Below are 24,582 nucleotides of genomic sequence, written 5' to 3'. Positions count from 1 at the left end.
TAATCGGATTGGTTTTGAAGATTTAAATGGTTCGATTTTCACGATTTCAATTCGGTTTGAAATCACGGGTTAAACGGCTCGGTTCAATTTCAATCCATTTAGCTAATCGGCCTGAAACTTGAAACCATAACCAAATCATTTACTAAACGGTTTTACGGTTTAGGTGTAAATGACTTAGTTTGATTTCGGTAAACGGTTTCAGTTTCAAATTTACATCCTTAGCACCATATGTCAAAACACACGCCATTGAAAACATAATAGCAATGTTTATATAAATTTTCACCGCAAATGCACCATTAAACGTGAAATTGCAATTGAAACGATAAAGTTTTATGAACGCACCCCGTGTATATCATTTTGGACGGTGTTCTTAACCAAAAGCTGCTACAATGTTATTAAAGCCTCTAAATGGAACATTTTCAACGATGTTTTATTATAAAAAACGGCAAATACGTCAACATCGGTATATTGCTTGAAGGTCCACATCTAGAGGCATTTATTAATAAACAACGCTAAATGTAGTATTTTTTTTTTTAAATAAGGAAATAAATAAATAAACCTATTTCTTTCTCATCCTGTAACCCTGCTGTATCAAAGAGACGTATAATACATCCACCAATATAAACATCCATTTCACTAATACCCAATATCCACTAACATCCATTTCACTAACGCAATACATATTTCATCTTTCACAAAACCTTGCTTCTAAATCAATCCTGCATATACCTACAGATTATCCCTTGAGTAAACAAACCAACAAAATTTCTCCTGAAAAATCTTCCAATTTTACTGTTGTGATCATAGTTGGAAAACTAGGTTTTGACTAGAAAGGCTCGCCCGGGTCGAGTCAAAATTTGAGATTCCTGGTCAAGAGTCACGAAAATTCCCCCTGTGTTAAAAAAGAACAAGACTTGAGACGAATCAAGACGATTCTACATCGACTCGATTTTTTGGCTGAGTCTTAAAAAACCCACCAAATCTGGTCATTATATCAAAAGGCACTTAAAAAAAAAATCAAATAAAATCTCTTTACAATCCCAAATCCCAAGACTCCTAACTTAGTAACTTCTCCTACTCCTTTCCTGCTACCAAAAGGAATTTGGGACCCAAGAAACTTCCCAAATTCCTAAGTCCAAAGTTCTTATTTTATTAGAAGTTGGATTGTTGGAAGATATAATTTATATTTTCTAGTCCTTAACCTTAACCTAATGTTTTAACCAAGAGAAAGACTCTTGCCTGCAACCCTTGAATTATTGATATGTGATTTTTTTTCATATATTTTTTATATATATTTTAATGATTTATTTACATATTTATTGCATTTAAATATATATAAAACAGAAAAAACAAGACTCGGCCTAATTGGGTTTAACCAAGTTGACTCGCTAGGTTTTTGACCGGATGAGCCAGGTCAAACCTAGTTTTCCAACAATAGTTGTGATAAAAAAATCTTGCAAATAAATAAAATTGAATGTCAGTGAGCCACACATTTCCAAAAATCTTAATTGAGAAGACAAAGTACTCAATGTTTACCTATACAAATAGATTGCCAAAACATAGGTCAGAAAGTCTACATTAGCCTCAGTTATCAGCACTCAAATGCATAGGTGCGAAAATTCAGTATAGTACTCAAAGTAAGCAAATCAAAAAAATTTAATAGTTTTCTAGCATACCTAAATGAACTGAACCTTGTGAGCAAACATCCCCTCGGGCTTTTGGGTTAGAAGAGCTACTTCGACTTCTAATCTTCCACAACTCTTGCTTGCATTGCTTCTTGTTGTTGCTTGCACTGCTCACTAGGCCAGGTGAATCAGGGCCCAAAACTATCACGAAAATGTTGCCTTGGACAGCTTTCTTATCTCTCATATATGGGGTTCTTCATCTAATTGCTTCCATAGCTCGTCCTACAAACCAATGTAACACATGTTAACGGACAACTATGAGAGCGATCATAAATTCTTTAGTGATTCAAACCAATTGATCAATATCAATTGATATTTAAATAACCAAAGGACAATGCAAATATGAGGAAGCGGTAGGAAGGTGCTCTTATGTAAAGGTTGGCACAAAAATTTATTTCCTTACAATCTCACCACAAGCATCTAACATAAAATTTGAATTGGTGGCACATCTATCAAGTATCTCAATGTAAGCCTATAAGGTGAATTTAGGAAGGCCCACTTAAGTGATGACAAAAAACAGCATGAGATGAAAGAAATATGAGAAATAAAATTAAGATCGAATTTCTATCATTCGCCCCCCTATACTAAAACCAATATTTACTCAAAATTTCACATTCAGTTCCCCAAAAATGCAAACTTTTACCTCTTCTCCCCTGGCACTTTAAAATACCCAACTATGAAGGTAACCTCACGACCCCTATTTCCTCCCCCTGCAATCCCCTTGACCCCATCCTTATCCTATCTTGCAATCCCACACAAACCCACCCTCTCCAGTAACCTTGTCCAAACCCACCCTCCCCACCATGCCAACCCCATGATCTTCGAGATGTTAGCCTAGGGCTTACTACGGGTGACAAGGAGTGCGCTTCCACGCTTGGTTCTGAACGAACGGAACAAACATTTGGATATCATTGTCAAAAGACTAAAATATACTCTACGAATGCCAGCATGTTGATAATTGTTTTTCCAAGTGGTGGGCTAGGAAACTCTTGCATAGGCGAGGCTTGTCTTTCTTAGTGAATGATCATTTTCTCTAGCGAAAGATTTTTTATAACAAAACTCAGCAAACGAACAATGAACAAGCTGAAGAGCCTTTACGATTCGAGTCATCGTGATATAAAACTCAGTCAAAGTTCTCCCGAATGGCACGATTGCAGGTATTGAACCCACCTTAATCATACCTTTTTTGAAGGCTTTGAAGAACTCCACTTGGTTACTGCTAAAGTATTGAACGTATTCGTAGGTCCTTTCATTGGAGTATAAAGTTGGGTCAGAATTCAGATATCACAGAGAGGGCGACCAGGTCTTTCACAGAGAGGTCAAACTCGCTAAATAGACCAATGAGGGCGATTGAAGTGGCTCTTGGGCTCGGCATGATTTTGTAAGCATATTCTTTTCTTGCCATTAAGCTATCTTCCCTTCCTAGCTTGACTTCCTAATTGGGTCCTCCACTCTGCAACATAAAAATAGAGCCCATGAGAATTTCTATGAAAAAATATTAGATTTTATATTATCTCTAAGTTGGGTTTCCATAGAAGTTGGGTTACCAATACAACGGCATCTCTAGAGGCCATAATAATAATACAACACCCAAACAGAGCTTCTCTAACTCTTCATTGGCATCATCGATGACTTCATATGATCTCAGTGAGTTTATATTGGATGAGAGTTTCTTACCAAGTATATTAGGTGTGTCATCAAGCAAAAGAGAAGCATCAGCCCTACAAAAAAAATTAACAATGCTAATGACATCACAACGCAAGTATGGGAAGAAGATTGAAAAAATAACAGAGAGAGAAAATTGTAAAATAATAATAAAATTAAAACAACAAGAAACAAATAAGAAAGGTAGAAAGAAGATTAGAGATGAAAGTTTTGATAAGGGAGTAGAGTAAATAGGGCAAAGGGGAGGGATTGAAATTTTCACAAAAATCAACAACAAATAAAAGGTTAATCAATACTTTAGAACACTACTAGTTGGCTAAATACATCCAACTTGCAAAGCCATCATTGTCAAGACTTTTACTTCTTTGATGATGCCAAATCAAAGATACTTTTTTTAGTCACTAACACCAACAAACTAACAGTTCTTCATCACCAAAGCCACATAATATAAGTTAAGGATGTCATTCCCAACATCAATTCCATGAACTCATAAAACAAGACCAGAAGATCAGAGAATTGTGTAGCCATGTGTAAAAAGATACTAAAAATATGAAAGTTAGATCAAATAACATAGAAATTAATTTTTTTCACAAACATTTACTTTGATTTAACCTCAATGATGTTGCCTTCTCTCCTTGTGTTGGTTTCCTTAAGCAATTCCACTCTGGAAGGTTCCACATTCAGTGACCATATATCATACATCATAATACCTGCCACTCCTCACATATCCACCTCCCTATGTGGTACTCCCGCAAACCAGCTGTAATGTCAACGAGAAAGTAAGGTGAGGCACATCATATAAACTAGGATATCTCTGTCGTGCTTCTCTCCTTAGTTCGAGCTAATACTCACAGCACATGTGGCTCATCCTCATAAAAATAATATGCTGGCCCAACTCATTTATATTCAAAAATTTCTATTAAAAATTTGAATTAGTAGAAGATTAAATCCAACAACAAACATCACATAAGTATAAAATTAGGTCCTTTATATATATATTAAGGTTAGTAGGGATATCACCATACATACTCCACAGATTTTTGTGATCAAGTAGTACATTTCTTCAGTCAGCATAGTTTAGTGGTAAATAGGACCGAGTTTTCTTAGATTAGCCCAAGTCCAATATGGCCTTCAGATTGGGTTGAGATATTATTATATTAAGTCTAGATCCAACTTTGTCTAGTTCAGCCTAGCCCAACCTGTCTTGATTGACCTTTGATCTTAATTTTGGCCATGATTGATCCTAATTTTATCAGGGCTAGGTTGGGCTGTAATTGACCCAGAGTAAAATTTTTTTCTTATTAGTTTGGACCACCACAATTGGATTGTTATTGACTGAGACTGATCTCAATCCTTGATCAATCCATGGGTAAGGTATAAAGGTAAAATGGTTTAAAATACTAATTGAAAAAAATGATAGAGATAAATTCGTTCAATACCAAGCGATGCTGATTCTAGGTCTTAGAACTTTGCTCCCACAGATCTACCCCCTCTTCCACATTTGTTTGAAATTTACACTGTATGTTTGTTATTTATTCTATATATTTAGTTAGTTTTTTACGATTTAACTATCATTATGTATTGATTTATGTTATTTGTACCAATATCTATATAGTATTTAAAAAAAAAAATTCTATATAGTATTTAAAAAAAAAAAAGGCAAAAAAAAACATAGGCTTAAACATAGAGAGTGGGTTTTTTGGGTTTTACAGGAGTGAGGGCGTAATTTCACTGTCCTTGTGATAGGGGCCATGTGACCACGAACCATTATTTTACCCTATATAAGAAAAAAAAAATATTTATATTCAAATTTTGATATCTAAATGAAACATCTATCAAATATTTAATCGAATTCTGATAATGAACATGAAAATCATATACAAATAAGAATATGGACCTTTGGACCTTCAACTTACAAGGATTGAAAATGAGAAACCCTGGATACCCAAATTAAATATTGTTGTATGGCCCCGAGTTCAAGAATTGTCCCAGCAGCAATTTTTTCTAGAGTCAGAAATATCAAGGGGTAGAATCGTTAGACTCAGAAAAGCAAAATAAAAAAGACAGGATTCAAAGGAAAAGGAGCGGGGGCATTATACACTGCATAGTTTCCATTGTGACACAAATAATTGCATTGTTACGTTGGTTGCCTGAAAGCTTTGCAGATTGACAGTGGAGACTGGAGCCGAAACTACTCGTAAATCCGTTTGAAATGTGATTCGGTTGCAACATCATCATCTTGCACATGCTGGAGATGAAGTGGCAATACATCATTCGGAAGAGAAAATGAATTATGAGATAAGAAAATTTGTAATTTAATAATCTGGAATCTGCTTGAGAATGAAAAAAAGATCAGTTCTCCCAGATGTGTTGGATAAAATTACCCAATGATTTACCCCTAAAAAAAGAACTTGAAATCTTTTGAACCCAAATGTAATGATTTCAAAATCGAATTAGAAAATCCAGCAATAATAGTCGAATTACTTTCGTTTTGTTCATGAATGTTTGTTTTTGCACAAGAAGTGAAAAAAACATTTCAAAAAATTTTAAGCGATTGATGACTCAAATTGAACATTAATAGATCAATGGTTAAGGTTAAGCGTTGCTACCACTCACCCATTATTTATGTCATATTGAAAACTATATCAACAAATGATGCTATGCAATTTTTTGTATCTGCACTCTGCACTCATTCAGTGGCGTGGGTCAAAAAAAAAAAAAGAATTTGAAAGTGGTGTGGTTCATCTCTCTCTTGGTAGAATTCAATTCTCTCCGCATGTGGGTAGAGACCCCTTTCCACATATATGTCTTATTAAGCAACACAACTCCTCTTCAATTTTTATTATTTTTTTTTTTTTATTTTATATGTTTTAAATAGATTAATAAAAAATAACTGTTTCTTTGTGGTGTACTTTTTTATTTTTTTGTTTTTTTATTTATTTTTTTTTTGGTAAACTACCTTTGTATTTTCTTACAAGAAAGGTTGAGATAAAAAAATGTTGATAACTTTTCTAAGAAAAGTAGCAGGGGAAAGGGAAAGGTATCAACTTCTTTTTGAACTGATATGGTCCAAAAGATTTGTGATTTTCAATTCTCAAATCCATGAATACCATGTGATATTTATTCTTAGTTTTTGTTTTTTATTATCAAATGCAATGGTAGAAACATAAGCAATTTATTTTAAGGGTAATTTATAGCACCACCCCCTGAAGAATGCCACAATTATAAGACCCACCCTCTGTTTCACCAAATTAGACTCATACCCCCTATCGTCAGTCATTGTTAATGAATGTTATGAAATGACGTTTTTTTCCTTATGAGTAAAACACTGATAAGTTACCCATTTTCATTATCCCAAAAATACCCATCTTTACCATTTTACCATTTCATTCTCCTTTATCTCTTTCTCTCCTTCTCTGCATAACTGCGACCAAGGTTTCAGACGAGTTCCATCCAAGTACTACTGGTTCTGCTGTCGGCAAATACTTCTCCTTTTATCTCCGGCGAGAAGTGCGCATCTTATCTTTGTCACCTTAGGTCACCGGCAAAAAGGTTTTTTTTTATTATTTTTTTTTCTTCTCTGTCCCTGGGTGAATCTCATTGGCTAATATCAACAATCCCTTGATGGTTCCAACTCCATTGGCTGATATCTACCTATAAAATCTTTCTACACAGTAATGTGTATATTCTCCCCAAGTCCCATCGATCTCACCAAATCTATGAAGCATAAATTGGGCAATCATTCATGATAGGAATTATGAAATATCACACTCTAACCATACTGAGGCAGGTAGGGTCAACTTCTTAGTACAAAATCCACTCTCAGGCTTAAGCAAGTGGTCTAAACAGAGTCGAGACAATGGAATAGAAAAGAATTGAATTTATCTTTCATTCTCTTAACACCCAACAATATGGTAAGGGCTGGAAAAGAGGAGGGAGGGTAGGGTAGGGTAGGGTAGGGGAGAGAGTGCAGGGGAGAGGAATTAACAGTAGAACTTCAGAGAACCCAACAATAATGGATCAATAGTAGGTAAGGAAGAAAGAACAGAGAGAGAGGAGTGAACAAAAGGAAAAATTAAGCCAATGATAGACTTAGAAGATGATTTCTATCGCAGGACTCTGCTTTCTTTATGATAAAAAGAAAGCATACAATTATAAACCACAAAAGAAACACATCTTAGACAGGAAACTATGGAAGCAATGAAGATGTTCACATGGCCCTTTAATTCTGATCTTTGATGGCCAGTTGAGTTGTGAATTTTTTGATACATTCTTTCTGAAGATAAAACAAAAATCAGATTTACTGGCTTCATCAGATTTACTAACTTAAATCAATACTTCCAAATCTCTTAGATCTCAGATATGTTTCACCTAAAACAGAGGCGATTACAACGAGTGGCTGAAAACAGAGATTGCCACCCGCAAAGAAGAAACGCATATAAGTTGGCTGAAAACTGTTTTTCAATTCTTCCTTTCCGAAAGCAAAATATGGGATTGAAGTCGGAATGAGAAATAGTTCCGTTCCTAGCTATCTCCGAGGGAAAATCAAAAGGATTGCTTACGATCCTTATTAGGAGTCAGAGCAGCGCTGAACTAGAACCTGATCAACTGGAGAGAGAAGAAATACACTATTCGCAGGTCAAAGGCGTTTCACCTGGTCACCCCCTGTCGCCATCCATCGCCGATGCCGCTGCTCTAAACTATCACCGGTGATCTATCGATTTAGGACAAAGGTAAATTAGGTCTAGAAATGGGATCCAAATCTATCCATTTGGGTGAAAGAAATGGTTACTTATTAAAGGGTATTTTAGGTACTTTATATTTTAATAAGGATATTTTGGTATCAAAAATAAAATATAGTTGTTGACATTAACATATAAGGTATATACCTTAACAGTGACTAACGATAGAGGGTCTGAGTCTAATTTGGTGAATCAGATGGGGTGGTCTTATAATTGTTGCATTCTCCAGAGGGTGGTGCTGTAAATTACCCTTATTTTAATGATCGTGTGGAACGTGAATAACAATAGAACTTCAATTTTTTTTTCTTATTATTATTTTAAAGGGCTCCTGTTACACACTATTTGCTTTTCAATTGCTTTTTAAATTTTTTTTTTATTTTTTTATTTTTTATATTTTTTAGAATCTTGTAGTTGATTTGATGTTAAGTTTCTAGAAAATATTGCCGTACCATCCAAGACCTTCACTTGTTAATTAGCCATATGCATTTAAACCCTCGTTTTAATACTAAAGGTATTGCTTCTACCAAAAATAAATAAATAAATACTAGGGCTATTGCACACAATCCATGGCGACATCACATGGCCAAATATATATTTTAATGGTATAAGTCTATGTACAATCCTCTATAAATTCCATCACCTTCCTTCGTTACTATCACAACGCATAGAAGATAGAAAAAGTCAGACTGACAGAGACATGGCTTCTGAAATTATCGAAAAATACCGAGGAAAGGCCGAGATCTGCCATGGCGAGGAGCTATGTAAGAAGAAATCAACTGAAATGTTGGTAGAGATGTCACTGCCGAACAATTTACTGCCAGTGGAAGAGATAGAGGAGGTGGGACACAACAGAGAAATTGGCTTCTTTTGGTTGAAGCTAAAGAAAGCCCAGAAGTACAAATTCCCCAAAGTTGGCGACACCTTATATGCTACAGAGATCACAGGCTTCATAAAGCCTCGGCAAATCAAAGACTTGAAAGGAGTCACTGCTAAGGAGTTGTTCCTCACCTTCACCCTCTCTGAGCTTTATATAGATGATCCTTCATCTGATAAGATTAACTGCAAGACTACCAGTGGCCTTCATCGCAAACACCCAATCTCTTGCTTTGAGCTTCCAAAATCAGAAAAGAAATGAAGCTAAATCCATTCCCTTTCCAAAATCAGAAAAGAAATGAGCTTCCAAATAAGAATTTTGATTTTTTTTTTTTCTTTTTAGTATCTCATCAAAAATAAAAATATGGGATGTGTAGCAGGCCTGCTATTGCATATCTGTATTAAATGGAAAATGAATGATTACTATGTACTATTTTAGCATAATAATAGAATTATTATTATTTTTGTAAATTATTTCTCCTTAGTATGATTCTGTTCTTGGTTTGACCCTTTTAACAACAGGATAGATGGAAAATTCCTTAGATAGACCATAATTCAATCATTTATATTTAATTTTTTTAGTATTTTTAATTTCGCTTATTGTTATGATATAATACATTTAAGGAGATGGTTCCCTAAAAGGCATTGTAACCCTTGTATTAAAATGAGATCAATAGGAACACACATGAAAGCATCAACAATGGTGAGATTTTCGCTTTTTTTGAAAGGTGAAGCGATCATTGTACCTCGTCTATGTCTAGGTATAAGGGCCACACTATCTTTAAGGCTTATCTTTTTTCTTATATTTTTATAATTCTTTAAACATCATATTAAACATGAAAAAGTTAGATCGATAACTCTTAATAAATATAAAGGGAAATGACAGGTAAAGGGTGTTTTTTATTTTTATTTTTTTTAAAGAAGACATGTGTAGTTTTTTTGAGAAACCATATATAGCCAATCTTGCGATCATGCAAGGTTGTCTTTCTTTTTTTCTTTCATTTTTTTATTTTTTTTATTTTATTTGATTTTATTATTTTTTAAATTTAACAATAGATTCAATATGGTAATAAAATATAGTGATTTGCATCCCCTCCCCTGTGTTTTTCTCATATTACATCCCTCATCCACATGTTTCCAAAAATTACACCAACCTGTCAAATGACACATATTACAAAGAAGATGACTCCATCAACTTTTGGCCGCTAGTTTTCAATTTTATTTATTTTTTATAATATCCATATTACCCCTAATACAGTGTAGTTTACCCTTCTACCCTCCCCTGTGATACATCTTCAACAAAACTAAGAAAGAGTATATCGATTTAGAACAATAACACTCTCCTGCTATCTCCTTCTCCTGGGCGAACAACGACGGCGTACGGTGAACAACAATAGGCGAGCAGCGAGTGGAGTTCAATCTTTCTGCGGCGAGCGGCGAATGGCTGCTATCTGTGCACGACGCAGAGCAACCTGCACATCCCTAAGCTTCAACTTCCTACTCACAGTGAACGGCCATACTCACGGTGAACCAGCCTTGCATTTTTTATGAATAATGGGTCCCTTGAATTATTGGTTAGACGTGAACTCACTGTGAATTCCTTAACCTGTTCAAGAACAGGATCGTACCTGGAAAGAAGAACAACACATGCACCACAACCACCTGCAAACAAAGAGCCATGGTGTAAATTTAAATCCAAAACCAATAATTCAAGGGACCCATTATTCAATTATTCCTTGTAATAGCCTGTACTCATGTTACCAACAACCAGTTTCGCCCTTCCTCTGTTCTCTGTTAATTTCAATTCCAATAGGCTCTGCAGCTCCTCCATACTAACGGGATTGTGCCACGAGCACTCTTCAGGATCCAAAAGGGTATTGAGCTTCATTTCTACTTTCGAGAATTCAGGGAATGTACAAATCTTATCTTGATGGCTATAAACTGGTAATTTATCCAATTTCACATCCTCACTTTCCTCCTTTTTCCAGAAACAATTTAAAACGAGATCCTCCAAATCAAAGTCAGATGCAAAGCATTTACAGGCCTCTACAATGGGTCGGTAGCCAGTGCATCGACAGAGATTGCCTACAATAGCTTGCCTACAGTAGCCTTCTCAACTTCTTCCACTGTGAGCTTGGAGAAGCCAGGAGGAGGATCTGGCTTTTGGGTCTTCTCAGAATTAAGGAGATTTGTAACGCCCTGGCCCCATTAACTTTACACAATATTGTCTTCTTTAGCCCACGGTCCTCAAAGCTTTAAAACGCATTATGCCATGTTAAGGAAGCTAGAGGTTATTGACTAGTCTAGTAATCTGTCCCTAGGCGATGTGAAACTAAAGTTTGCACACCCTCACCGATCTCCCAAACCCCTTGGTACTAGCCATATTCTTGGTGGGAACACCTCAACGATCTCCCAGACGATTCTAGTACTTATCGTATTCTTATACATCACAAGATTTGAGAAGAAGGACATGCACATACCAGGAGTGCAAAAACCACATTGAGAAGCATGAAAACCACTGAACCTTCGGTGAATTGGGTGGAAATTGTTGGTTGATGCGGCCTTACATTGCCACATATGTCATAATTAGCATATTTAATTAAATATTAAATAAAAAATGTTGATGTAGTTAGATATAACAACCTATTTACCATAATGGGTGGGGATAAGATAGTTAAGATCCATAAGGACTTTAGTCTCTCTTTCTATTCCAATTAATTTTGTCTCGTTCCATTGAGAAGACAAGACTTGAGAGAAGAAATAGGAAATATATTGACTAAGAATGTGAAACATTTGCTTACACCAAATCTTTTAAAGAAAATGAGAAAAACTAAACAGGATCTCACCAATATCCGCGATAGCAGGTTACTACGGTCCAAGAGGAGGTAGACCAAAATATTTAATTCTGCATTAGGTTTTGATTATTAGGTTTCTCCCATAATCTTACATTTGGTATCAGAGCCAAGTTTTCCCTGTCTTTAGATTTGGAATTGAAAATTTTCCTTTTGAAAATTTTAGATTTTGATCAAAATTTTGATTGGAATCCAATATTGACCGAAAATCCAGTGACTGATAGTGGTCTAAAAGCCAACGGGGTCACCGCCCCTCCAGCCATCGGTCGTCAGTTGCCAGGTGGTCAGCCATGAACATATTTTTCATTTACTTTTCTATCTTGGTTTGATTTGGATAAGTTGTGGGAAGAGAGAAGAAAATGGAATATTCCCTTGATTCTCTCCATAAAGATAAAGTTACCTCAAAAATAACTCACACAACTCATGAAGTATAGAGTTAAGGTTTGAAAGTTTAGATAACTTATAACTTATTATGACGTGATGTGATGGATAGTTATTATCTTTGATTTATTATTTTTTAAATAATAATAGAGACTTTTAAGCCCATCATGACACCTAATTAATGATAACTTTTAAAAATTTCAAATGCAAAAGATGGTTATTTTATCACTTACAAGTTATATGGTTTCTAAAACAAATTTTGTTTTGTGATAAAGATAATAGATAGTTATAAAGAGTACATGGAATATCCTTTGGGTTTTAAAGGGGGTTGAGTTTCCCAATAACCCATATTGGGTATTAAATAAACGACCCAATTAATGATATATGGGTAATCCATTTACCTAATTAATGTCATATGGGTGACTCAGTTGTAGACATAGTATGGTCAAAGTTCATATAACCCGACCCAAATGGGTTAACCTAACCCAATCGGTTTGATCCAATTTGATTACCTCGGTTCGATTCGTTTGTTTTGCCTATTCAATTTATACATATTAGTACAGATTTTCTGTACTTTTAAATGCTGGTATTCTTTAGGACAATATACTTATGGAACCATATTTTGGACATCTTTTTGTAATTTTTATACTATCTAGATATTAATTATGCATATGTTCATATGTTGTTTTGTTATAATCTTATTCCACATGATGTTATTTGTTAACATTACTTGAATAGAAAATGTATTAAAGTTGTTGACATTTTAACAAGTCACTATGCATTTTAATTAATATTTGATAAACCATGATTGATAACATAACTAGATGTACGTATTATAAGAAATGTGATTAATTGATTGTTACTTATATTGCATTCCACAAAGTAATGGGTGTTTCTTAAATACATAAATACATCATGATTTTGCAACTAAAGTATGCAGATAATTTTCTATCCCTAATGTGAGGAAATTATTTTACATATACATAACTTGGGTTAAGATAATTGTGATAAGCGCTAGGCACTACATCCAACAGTATAGTTTTGACTTGTGTGATGCACATTAGTTTTACTACATAAGAATCAAACTTTTGTTGTTACAATTGCAGTCCAACGACGAGTTGTAATGAAACTATCAATTGATACTGAAACCATTTAAGGAATACATAATTTTTTATTATTTCAGTATAAAGTTTTAACAAACTATTGTAAATTGTAGCTACAATCCAACGACAAGCGACAATGAGCATCATCAGTATGTTGTTGGTTATTGACATTGGCTGATATCAACATAAGGTGTCTAAAATTAAATTAGTTAACTTTTAGTATAATATTAGTGTGCTTTATTTATTTGTTTAATTGATTGCTTCTCTTAAATTAATTGTAGTACCCCTGGATAATGTTTATAGAGTTCCTATGCTAGGTAGGGATAATTACCAAGATGGAGGGAAAAGGTCGAAATGACATTAATAGTTATAAACAATAACTTTGCGATCCGTGAAGAGAAACCTACACCTCTCACAGAATTAAGTACGTAGGAAGAAAGAGATTACTCTAAAGAGTGGAAGTGAGCTAATAAGGTCTATCTTACCATAAGAAAAGGGCATATAAGTCAAACTATTAAGAGCTCAATTCCAGATTGTGATTCGTAATTGATTATCTTAAGGCTGTGGATGAGCAATTTGTCAAGACACATAAGTCCATAACAATGACCCTCATTGGGAAATTTAACTCCATCAGGTATGACAGAACCAAAGTTCTGAGGGCATATATTAGGGAAATGAGAGATAGTGGCTCAGTTGAAGGCACTTAAGGTGGTTCTACCAGATAATTATCTGGTATACCATGTTTTGAATTCTCTTCCTAATTTACTGGCATAAAGACCACCTATAATACATAGAAGGGTCAGTGGTCAATCAATGACTTAGCTCACATTTGTGCTGAGGAGGAAGACAGGTTGAAGAGAAATTCAAAAGTGGAGAGTGTAAATCTAACAACTACTAAGTATTAGGGATAGTCCAACAAGTCCAAAGGAAAGAAAGACAAAGGGAAGTTGCCTATAAAGACTGAAGGCATGAAGGCTTCTACAAAGGGTTTTTTCTGAAAGAAACCACGATATTAAAAGAAAGATTGTGCCAAATACAAGCAGTAGTTAGAAAAGAAATGTATGTTTGAAATCTTTGTATGCTATGAGTCTGTAGACAACCAATTTTTTCACCCTCCTCCGGCTATGATGAAATGTAGATTTTGGACGTGACTCCCGACTTCTGATTAATGGAGATGACGATGAAAACATTTCCCTACCCGAAACCCTGGAAACCCCCATATGGGAGAGAAGGGGGTCCAACTTTGAATTTCTATATATAAAAGAATCTGGTCAAGATGACCGCATAAATGGATAGTGCTTGAAAATACGATTTCAATAATATATGGCATGTCAAAATCGGACCATCGGATCTCCTGTGATCATCCCTGAAAAATTACACTTTCCTGCACGTATGCCATGCACGTGGACAATCCCGCTAGAAACCTGGAAAAATCTCCTACCTACCCTAAACACCCTAAAATTCATCCCCTACTCACCCAGATAACCTAGGACCACTCCCCTACCTGAAACCCTAGAAACCCTCATGCGGGAGAAAAGAGGGTCCAATCTTGAATTTTTATATATGAAAGAATCCGATCAAGATGACCGTACAGATGGATAACGCTTGAAAGTAAGATTTTGAAAATATATGACACGTCAAAATCGGACCAACGGATCTCCCATGATCGTCACTAGAAAAATTCATAAATCGCATGCTCTATGCACGCTGGCCAGCCTGCATGCATGCTTGCTGCCTATGGCTGCTGCCCATTGCAGCAGCCCATGGTGCCAACCAGCCACGAGCCCTTGTAGGCATAGGCCAACAACCGCACCTAGCAACCCTGCGCGCTCGCAGGCATAGGTTCGTGCCCCCACCCTGCACACCTACGTGCTGGCAATGCGTATGCTGGCCAGCAGGCCAGCCCGCACACATGCATACTTTGGCAGCTGCCCAACCTGCCTGTCTGCTATTGTTTGAGATTTTAAATGTAACCGCAAGCGTACGGATCAGTGTAGCTACGGGTTGAACTCAGGGAGAGCAGCCACTTTATTTTTTTTCTTTTAATAATGTGAAAGTGAACCTATTAATGGTTGTGATCTAATTCTAACTACCGTCACAAACATATGTATCTAAAATAACGTCATAACCATTCGTCATCTAAGAATTTAAAGACACAAGCCACGTAATTAAAATTAAATAAATAAATAAGTGAAAATAAACAACCCACGCAATTAAAAAAAAATAAAGGAAAAAATACTGAAATAAAAATAAAGTAAAAGAAAGGGGAGAAAGTTAGAGAGAGACTCACAAGTAGGTTTCTCTACTTAGCCCGAGGGATGCATCATAATATGAGCTTCCCTACTTAACTAGAGAGTCACTCTTACAAGGGTTACTCTACTTGGCTTTAGGGAAAGGGAGACAATTAAAATAAAAGCAATAAATTGATGGTTCTATGGCTAGGAGGGTCAAAGCCAACACATACACTAGCCATGAACCTTGGGGGAAAGGGATAGCAATAATGTAACGACTGAAATTAAAATTCTAAATTAAAAAAGAAAGGGTAGTCAGAAAAGGGAATGAGAGCGGGGAGAGAAGACTACTGAGGGAGCCTACTTACTTGGACTTCAATGCTTGAACTTGAAAGCTTGGGTGATTTGAGATACTACTAGTACTAAAAATCATATCTGAAATAAATTAAATCTAAAATTTCTAGTACTAGAGAAAACAAATCTTAAAAAAAAAACTGAATTGAAAAAAAGAGATGCTCCACGGCTCGTGATCTTGTCACTTAGATCTAAGCCTAGAACTATAATTTTAAAAATTACAACTCAATTGCATAAATCATAAACATAAAAGGCTGAATAAGAATAAAAGAGTACTTTCATTAATTGATATAAAAAACTATTACAAAAATGATTAAAGTAAAAATAGAGAAGAACTAAAACTAAGAGAGTGAGAGAGGGAGAGAAAGAAGAAAACTAAGCATAAACTAGAAAGTAAACTAAGGAGAATAATAAATAGGAGGGAGGAGGAAGGGGCTTTTATAGGGTTTTTTTCTTACCTCCTTCCTTCTACAAACCTTCTTTAAGAAAAGAAAGAAAATAAAATAAAATAAAATCTTGATAAAAATCCTCATTCTTTGAGATATTGTGTTTGGAAAGAGATAATCCGTTTCTAAAATTAACAAATTTTATTCCTTCCTTGCAATATTAACCAATATCTTGCAATCTTGATTAAATCAGAAAGGAATCTCTGCATAGCATCTTTAAGATCTTGTGATGTGGCAAGGAGAGAGAATAATTTTTAAGATTTTGTAGGAGAGAGGATGTGGTACCAATGAGTGGGTCCCACCTTTGGACTGGTTCTTGATTCACTTTAAGCACTTTCTCTTGTAGACTTGGAAACTGAAAAAAAAATAAGAAAAAATAAAAGTAGTACTATCCAAAGTGGGGCAAAATATACACTTATATCCCTAAGATTTCACACATTATTGTGCTCATCAAATTCCCCCAGACTTAGACTTTTGCTCGTCCTCGAGCAAGATAAATAAATAAAGAAATAAAAGAAAAAGCCTAACTCACTTTCGTAGGAATCACAATTGCACTTAGCATGTGCAACAAGCCTTTAAACCCCTAGGTCACCCCTAGTGGATGAGTTGTGTCTCGTGGGTGTTTGCAGTGAATATACACCCAAAATTTAAATTAACTTGAAAAATTACCATTTAAAGTTTCCAATAACTACAAAACACACACCCTCTTTCAATTAGAGCACATCAACCGAGGAACCCCCACACTTGAACTTTAATACTCCATCTAGATTTAGGAACAATCACACATCTCAAATAGGGACGACCCTTGTATCTTCTAAAGCACGACCAATCCTAAGGCAAACCACATTGTAAGGTAGGGACCATGAACTAGGGTTTTAGAGCGTTAACCAATCATAAACAACAAGGCATAATGATATATATATATATTTAGTGGAGAACTTATTTTACTCCACTACATTTGGCCTGAATAACATGGTGGAGCGAACACCACAAACCCAAGTTACTAAGTAGCTTCGCTTTATGCATATGCCAACAAAGACAGTGATGCTAAGTTCTTTTCGGAAGTGTTCCTTTCTAAGAGGTTCGATCAAAACACCCCGCTTCATGAGGCGTAGTATTCTGTCTAGCTCCTAGAAATTCTATACTTACTTTCTACTTTTTGACCAATTTTCACTTTCTTTGCATATTCATATCATATATTTTTATACCATGCCAAGAATATGGTCTTAACTCCTAACCTACTTTTTGAACAATTTTCACTTTCTTTGTATATCCATATCATATATTTTTATACCATGCCAAGAATATGATGTCAACTCCTAACCTTAAGACAAGTATCTCTAAATCATTTAAGTGAAGTCCCACTTTAAGACATATATTCATTACCATCCTCCCAATAGGGATTATAGTACCAAGATGGGTCCTAGATCTCAATTTCCTTTTTTTTTTAGGGTGTGTATAAAGCACGGGAAAACTTTTAAAGTAACCTCAAATTCCCTCCCCCATACTTAAATTATGCAATGTCCTCAATGCAGAAAAAAGAAAAAAAAATGATAAGACAATAGAACAAGAAGGACAAAGAAGAAGAAATTATCAAATAGAATAAATATCATCATAAAGAGGCTCATGGAGAATCATGACCTCTACATCATGCATTAAAGGCAACTCAAGAAATGGCTTCAAACGGTGTCCATTAATTTTAAAAATTTCCCGAGTGGATGGATTCATAACCTTTACGGCACCATGGGGGAATACTGTTTGCACAAGGTAAGGACCTTCCTACCGAGAACGAAATTTTCCTGGAAAGATATGCAATCTAGAATTATACAACAAAACTTTATCACCAGGCATAAAAAATTTTCTAACAAAGTGCCTATCATAAAAGCTTTAGTCTTTTCCTTGAAAATTTTTGCACTATCATAGGCATCATTTCGCAATTCCTCCAACTCAGATAGTTGGAGATCTCTATGAGCTCCTGCGGTGGACAAATCAAAATTAAAATTTGTAATCGCCCAAAAGGCACGATGTTCTAACTCAACAGGAAGGTGGTAGGCTTTCCCGTCTACCAAACGGTATGGGGATTGACCAAGTATGGTCTAATAAGCAATTCTATATGCCCACAAAGCATCCAACAGATGGTTAGACCAATCCTTTCGATTTGGGTTAACTGTCTTCTCTAGAATTTGCTTGATCTGTCTATTGGACACTTCTACCCGACCACTGGTTTGGGGGTGGTATGGGGTAGCCAACTTGTGGGTAATCCCATACTTCTTCACTAAGGCCTCAAAAGGCTTATTACAAAAGTGCTTTTCCCTATCATTAATGATAGCTCTAAGGGTATCAAATCGGGAAAAAAATATTCTCTTTGAGAAACTGGACCACCACTTTGTGGTCATTAGTTTTACAAGGTATGGCCTCTATCCATTTAGAAACATAATCAACGGCCAAAAGTATGTACAAATTCCCAAAGAAATTAGGGAATGGTCCCATAAAATCGATGCCCCAAACATCAAAGATCTCAACCACGAGGATTGGGTTGAGAGTCATCATGTTCCTTCTACTGATTTTTCCTAAAGACTGACAAGAAGGACAAGCCTTACAATAAGCAAAGGCATCTTTGAAGAGACTGGGCCAATAAAATCCACATTATAATACCTTGGCTGCAGTCTTAGTAGGCCTAAAATGGCCACAAGCCTGATCATGGCAAAAGAAAAGAATAGAATGGTGCTCATGATCAGGGATTCATCTTCGGATAATTTGGTCAGGGCATGATTTAAAAAGGTAAGGATCATCCCAAAATAAATACTTAACCTGTGAGTGAAAACGGTACTTCTCTTGGGAAGACCAATGATCCGGAGTCTTATTTGTAACTAAAAAATTTACAATATCTGCAAACTAAGGTTCACTAGATGCTGCAAAGAGTTTCTTATCAAGAAAATACTCATTAATTGAAGTATTCATAGTCAAAGAATTGGGTAACCGGGATAAATGGTCTGTAACCAAATTTTCATTGCCTTTCTTATCCTTAATTTCTAAGTCAAATTCCTGCAAAAGCAAAACCCATCTGATAAGACGTGCTTTGGCATCCTTTTTCTGAATAAGGTATCTAATAGCTGCATGGTCAATGTAAATAATTACATGAGAACCTATCAGATATGCACGAAACTTTTCTAATGCAAATACAACAGCTAAAAATTCTTTTTCAGTTGTGGTGTTGTTCAACTGTGCATCATTGAGAGTTCTACTGGCATAATAGATAACACGAGGAAGTTTATCAATTCTCTGCCCTAATACTGCCCCTATAGCAAAATCAGATGCATCACACATTAATTCAAAGGACAGTTCATAAGAGAGCTTGAATAATGGGGGTTGTAGTCAACACCTTCTTTAATTGCTCAAAGCACATGAGGCATTCACTAGAAAATTAAAAGGGTTTGTCTTTAGCCAAAAGATTGGTGAGAGGTCTAACCATGTGACTGAAGTTCTTGATGAACTGACGATAGAACCCTGCATGACCTAAGAAGGAACGAACGTCCTTAACTGACTTGGGAAGTGGTAAATTAGAAATTAAGTCCACCTTAGCTCTATCGACCTTGATCCCTTCTTTGGAAATGACATGACCCAACATTATGCCCTGTGTGATCATGAAATGACATTTCTCCCAATTGAGGACTAAATTAGTCGTTTTGCATCGTTTAAGTACTAAAGAAAGATGATGCAAACAATTAGAAAATGAGGAGCCATGAATAAAAAAATCATCTATAAATACTTCTAAAAAATGGTCCACCATATCATAGAAAATGCTCATCATGCATCTTTGGAAAGTAGCAGAGGCATTACAAAGCCCAAAAGGCATACACCAATAAGCAAAGGTTCCATAGTTGCATGTAAAGATGGTCTTGTGTTGGTCATCTAAGGCAATGGGAATCTGGTTATAGCCATAATAATCATCAAGGAAACAATAATACTCATGTCTGGCTAGCCGCTCTAACATTTGATCAATGAAAGGCAAAAGAAAGTGGTCTTTCCAAGTTGTCGCATTTAACTTCCTGTAGTCAATGCACACACGCCATCCTGTTTGGACACGGGTAGGGATCAACTCATTTTCAGTATTTTAGACTACTGTGACCCCTGACTTCTTTGACACCACGTGCACTGGACTTACCCATTCGCTATCAGAAATAGGGAAGATGATACCATGATCCAAGCACTTTAGGATCTCTTTCTTGATAGCTTCTTGCATCATAGGATTAGCCTTTCTTTGTGGTTCTCTAGAAGGTTTTGAATCCTCTATGAGGTGAATATGATGTTGAACGATTGAGGGGCAAATTCCTATAATATCTGCCATGGTCCAACCTAAGGCTTCCTTGTTTTCTTTTAAAACTTTGATCAAATCTTCCTCTTGACTTGAAATTAAATCTGAGGCGATAATAACTGGTAGCGTTTGATCTTCTCCTAAGAAGGCATACCTTAAGTTAGAGGGCAACTCTTTCAAATCAAGCTTAGGGGGCTCAACAATTAAGGGTTTAGGAAGAGAATTTGATAGAGGACCAATGGACTCCATGGGTATATGAAGGCTCCAAACATCAGAGAAGAAATTTTCAGTATCATCCTCTAATTCTTCCATACACTCTTGGAATTCTGAATCAAATTCAATGTCAAAAGTTTTAACAATATCATCAGAAAAATTCTCAAGCATATTGACCTCTTCGTCAGTATCATCAGAAGAAAATATGGGTTGCTTGCCCAACCTATACATGTTGAATTCCATAGTGTGATTGCCAAAAGATATCCTTAGTAGACCATTCCGGTAATTGATTAATGCATTGTTGGTAGCCAAAAATGGTCTTCTAAGAATAATAGGGATCTTATCCCTAGTGGTGAAGGGTTGGGTGTCCAAAACAATAAAATCGACTGGAAAAATAAATTCTCGTACCTTAAGTAGAACATCTTTGACCATCCCTTTCGGAATCTTGACAGAACGATCAGCCAACTAGAGAGTTGTCCCTGTAGCTTTCAAATCTCCTAATCCAAGTTGTTGATAAACATGATAAGGTAGAAGGTTCACACTTGCACTAAGCTCAAGTAAGGCATGATCAATACGAGTGTTGCCAATGACACAAGAGATGGTGGGACACCCGGGATCCTTATACTTGGCTGTTATCGGTTGTGTGATCATTGAACTGATATTAGCTGTCAAAAACGTCTTTTTGGGCACACTTGTGGTACGCTTGTGAGTGCATAAGTCTTTGAGAACTTTGGCATAGGCTGGGATTTGAGTTATGACATCCAAAAGAGGGATGTTTATCTCTACCTTCTTGAAGACTTCTAAAATTTTTTCCATTGAAGTTGTCTTCTTCTTATTCATCAAACGATTAGGATAGGGGACAGGAGGAACATAAACACTATCAGAAGTTTTCTCATTAATAGAATCATTTTTTATAGCTTCCACCAAATCATCCTTAATCTCTTCAGGTCCATTTGACGAACTTGGAATGGGAGGCATAGTAGTAACCTCGATAGTCGGAGTGTCAACAGAAAGGTCAGATGGTAAAAAATGAGTGGTACCATTCCGTAGATACTCTTGGCCATTCCGTAGGGCATATACCGCATTACACTGGGTGGAGGGCCTTTGATGTTGTTGACTCTGTACAACATTGAGCTGAGGAGCAGGTAGCCCTTGTGGAGTCAGCACTTGATGTCTAGGATTTGGCTCTGGCTGACTAGGCAATTTTTCTTTCTCCTTCTCATACATGATTGTGACAAGTTGGGTGAGTTGCTTCTCCACATTATTGTGGCTTGTTATGAGAAGGGCCATGCTTTTCTTTAGCTCACTAATTCTTGCCGCCTCTCCAATGGATGTAAACCCCGGGGGTTGTTGATGAGGTGCTTGGAGAGGGGGCCTAGCAAAATTTGACTGAAGACCTAGATTAGGCCGAGGGAAAGAATTAGGTAATGGTGCAAAATTGGGCCTCTGGGGACTAGTGTAATACCCTACTTCTTAAACCCGGTCTGACTAGTGTAATACCCTACTTCTTAAACCCGGTCTGATTTCACAGTTGAACAGGTTTAACCATGCAGGAACTGAGCCAGAGGGAATTAGAGCGGGTTCCTTATGGGCTATGATGGCTAGGGTGACCTAAACACCGGCTGGTCCGATAAGTCCGAGCCAATGCCAGAAGAGACGGGAGCCGTGTACATGCACCTACCATAAGGCCATGTACGGATAAAGCAGGTATTATAGCCCTATTTTAAGGTATATACGTATACTACATCGTATGCCAGGGGTGGGGTTCGCGTCGAGGCCCGAACTCTGTCAAAATCCCAAGTTTTGGCCTCAGGTGGGCGGACAGGTGGGTGCACCCACCCACCTGAGTGACCCATCCATGTGCACTATTCACTTATTTAGGAATTATATATATAGCATTATGATTTTCTTTTCTTTCATTTATGACACCCGTACGTTGGTGAGAAGAGTAAAGAGGAGAGAGAAAAGAAAGGGAAGAAGAAGGGAAGAGAAGGAAGAGGAAGAAGATAAGGATTTCAGCGGCACCGAAGTTTGATCTTCCCATTCTGGCGTCGAAAGAGTGATCTTCAACTCTAGATCTACATTTAGAGGTAAGCAAAGTTGGGTTCTTTAAACATTCACCATACCCAAGCTTAAAACCCTTAATTCGAGTAGGGTTTCTTGAGATCTTGTAAATCCCCTTTGAAATGATGAATCTAAAGTTTAATAGATGGTTTATGTGTTGATCTTGAAGGATTTGAAGAGGTAGTGACAAGGTGGAAGAAGCATTGTGAGTTTGAAGCGATTTGGAGGGTTTGAAGTTGTTCTTGAGCAAAGAAGGTAAGATGGTTTCCCATCCCTTGAATCTAACCTAGATCTAAGTTAGAACCATCCTATAAGACCTTGAAGGTGTGAAGAATGGATTGGGAAAAGCCCCATTTGAATCCCCAAAGAATAGAGAAAGTTGGGAAGAAACAGAGTCTTTCCCGCCAAAATTGGTGGTTGGAACCGGTGGGCCCCTACCCGCCTGTGAGCACCCACCTGAGAGGGCAGGGGCCTTCGGGCACAACTGGTGGGTGGAACTGGTGGGCCCAACCGGAGGGCCCCTACCCGCCTGTCCAAACCGGTGGGTAGGACCGGTGGGCCAAACAGCCCACCTGTCTGACCCACCCGTGTGGCCCTGAAAGTGATTCTTACGTCCGATTGGACCCAAATCGGACGTGCGACCTTCTTTTGACGTTCTAAACACGATTTTGTCATTAGATCTCGTTAATTTTGATCCTAAAATGGTGAAGTACTAACCCCGCTCAATTATGTTAGGTTCACCAAATCCTATCCGATTTCACACCGGATCTCTCCCGTACCAAACGGAAATCCTTGTATACTACAAGTAAGTGGGGAGAGGACGTTTGGCCTTGTTTCAAGTCATTGTTTGGCATTCATTTAATTATATCTAGTCTAGACATGTCATCATGAATATGCTATATAGATTAGTTATTCCTCACAGTGTGATGCATATGTGCTATGTTTACTTTCTAAATGCCAATTGAATGAGATGTTTATATGTTGAATGTGGACATCATGGTGCATGATGCATTGATAGATTAGATGCCGTAGTCGGCTTGAAAACGAGTGCATTGGTGGCCCGTGGAATGGGACACGGAGACACTATGCAATCGTACTATTGTCATATAGGAGCATGCGGTATTAGATTTTCACCATCCCGTGCTATGACCCTTCCCAACAGGGGTTAAGGTGTTGGGTTATCATTTGGGGGGAAGCAGTGATTGCGGTCGTTGGGTCACTATGGCAGTTAGACATAACGCCCGGCGGGTCACGTAGGACAGCCGGCAACCCCGGTGGTACATTCAAGAGGGCCAATCGTACTGCTTTTAAATTGCTGGAGTCAGCACCTTTATTTTCAGTCATTTACATTTCTGTTGAGAGCCGGTTGACGGCATTGTCTTTACTTTTCCGAGTACTCACGGTGGGCCTTCTCCGACAGCCCTATGGGCGTATCGCGGGAGGGAGTTAGCGGCTCGTACCCGGAGTATACGCGCACTGTGGCTGTAGTAGCACTAAAACCAAGGACTTAGTAATGTTGCTTAGGTGGATGTGATTTAAAATGTATAGCATGGCATGTAGTGCATATGATTGTGTTTTGATGTGTGGACTGCTATGTGGTCCATCTTACCACTTACTGAGCTAGTGAGCTCATCCCACGTGTACAACCCTTTTTAGAT

General features: G+C 37.0%; 1 protein-coding gene across 1 annotated transcript; it reads left to right on the top strand.

The window, feature by feature from the left end:
- Positions 1 to 8,789: 8,789 nt before the first annotated feature.
- LOC122065253 lies at positions 8,790 to 9,227 on the top strand. The gene has a single exon (XM_042629049.1). The coding sequence runs from the start codon at positions 8,790 to 8,792 to the stop codon at positions 9,225 to 9,227; it is 438 nt and encodes a 145-aa protein (XP_042484983.1).
- The last annotated feature ends 15,355 nt before the right edge of the window (positions 9,228 to 24,582 follow it).

Source organism: Macadamia integrifolia, unplaced genomic scaffold (genome assembly GCF_013358625.1).
Source record: "Macadamia integrifolia cultivar HAES 741 unplaced genomic scaffold, SCU_Mint_v3 scaffold1941, whole genome shotgun sequence".
In the NCBI taxonomy this organism is placed as follows: domain Eukaryota; kingdom Viridiplantae; phylum Streptophyta; class Magnoliopsida; order Proteales; family Proteaceae; genus Macadamia; species Macadamia integrifolia.
Note: the sequence above shows the minus strand (reverse complement) of the source record. Positions and strands in the feature narration are given on the sequence as shown.

What these genes read in the sequence shown, in the direction of transcription:
- LOC122065253 (XM_042629049.1), top strand. Translation starts at nt 8,790, where the DNA reads ATGGCTTCTGAAATTATCGAAAAATACCGAGGAAAGGCCGAGATCTGC.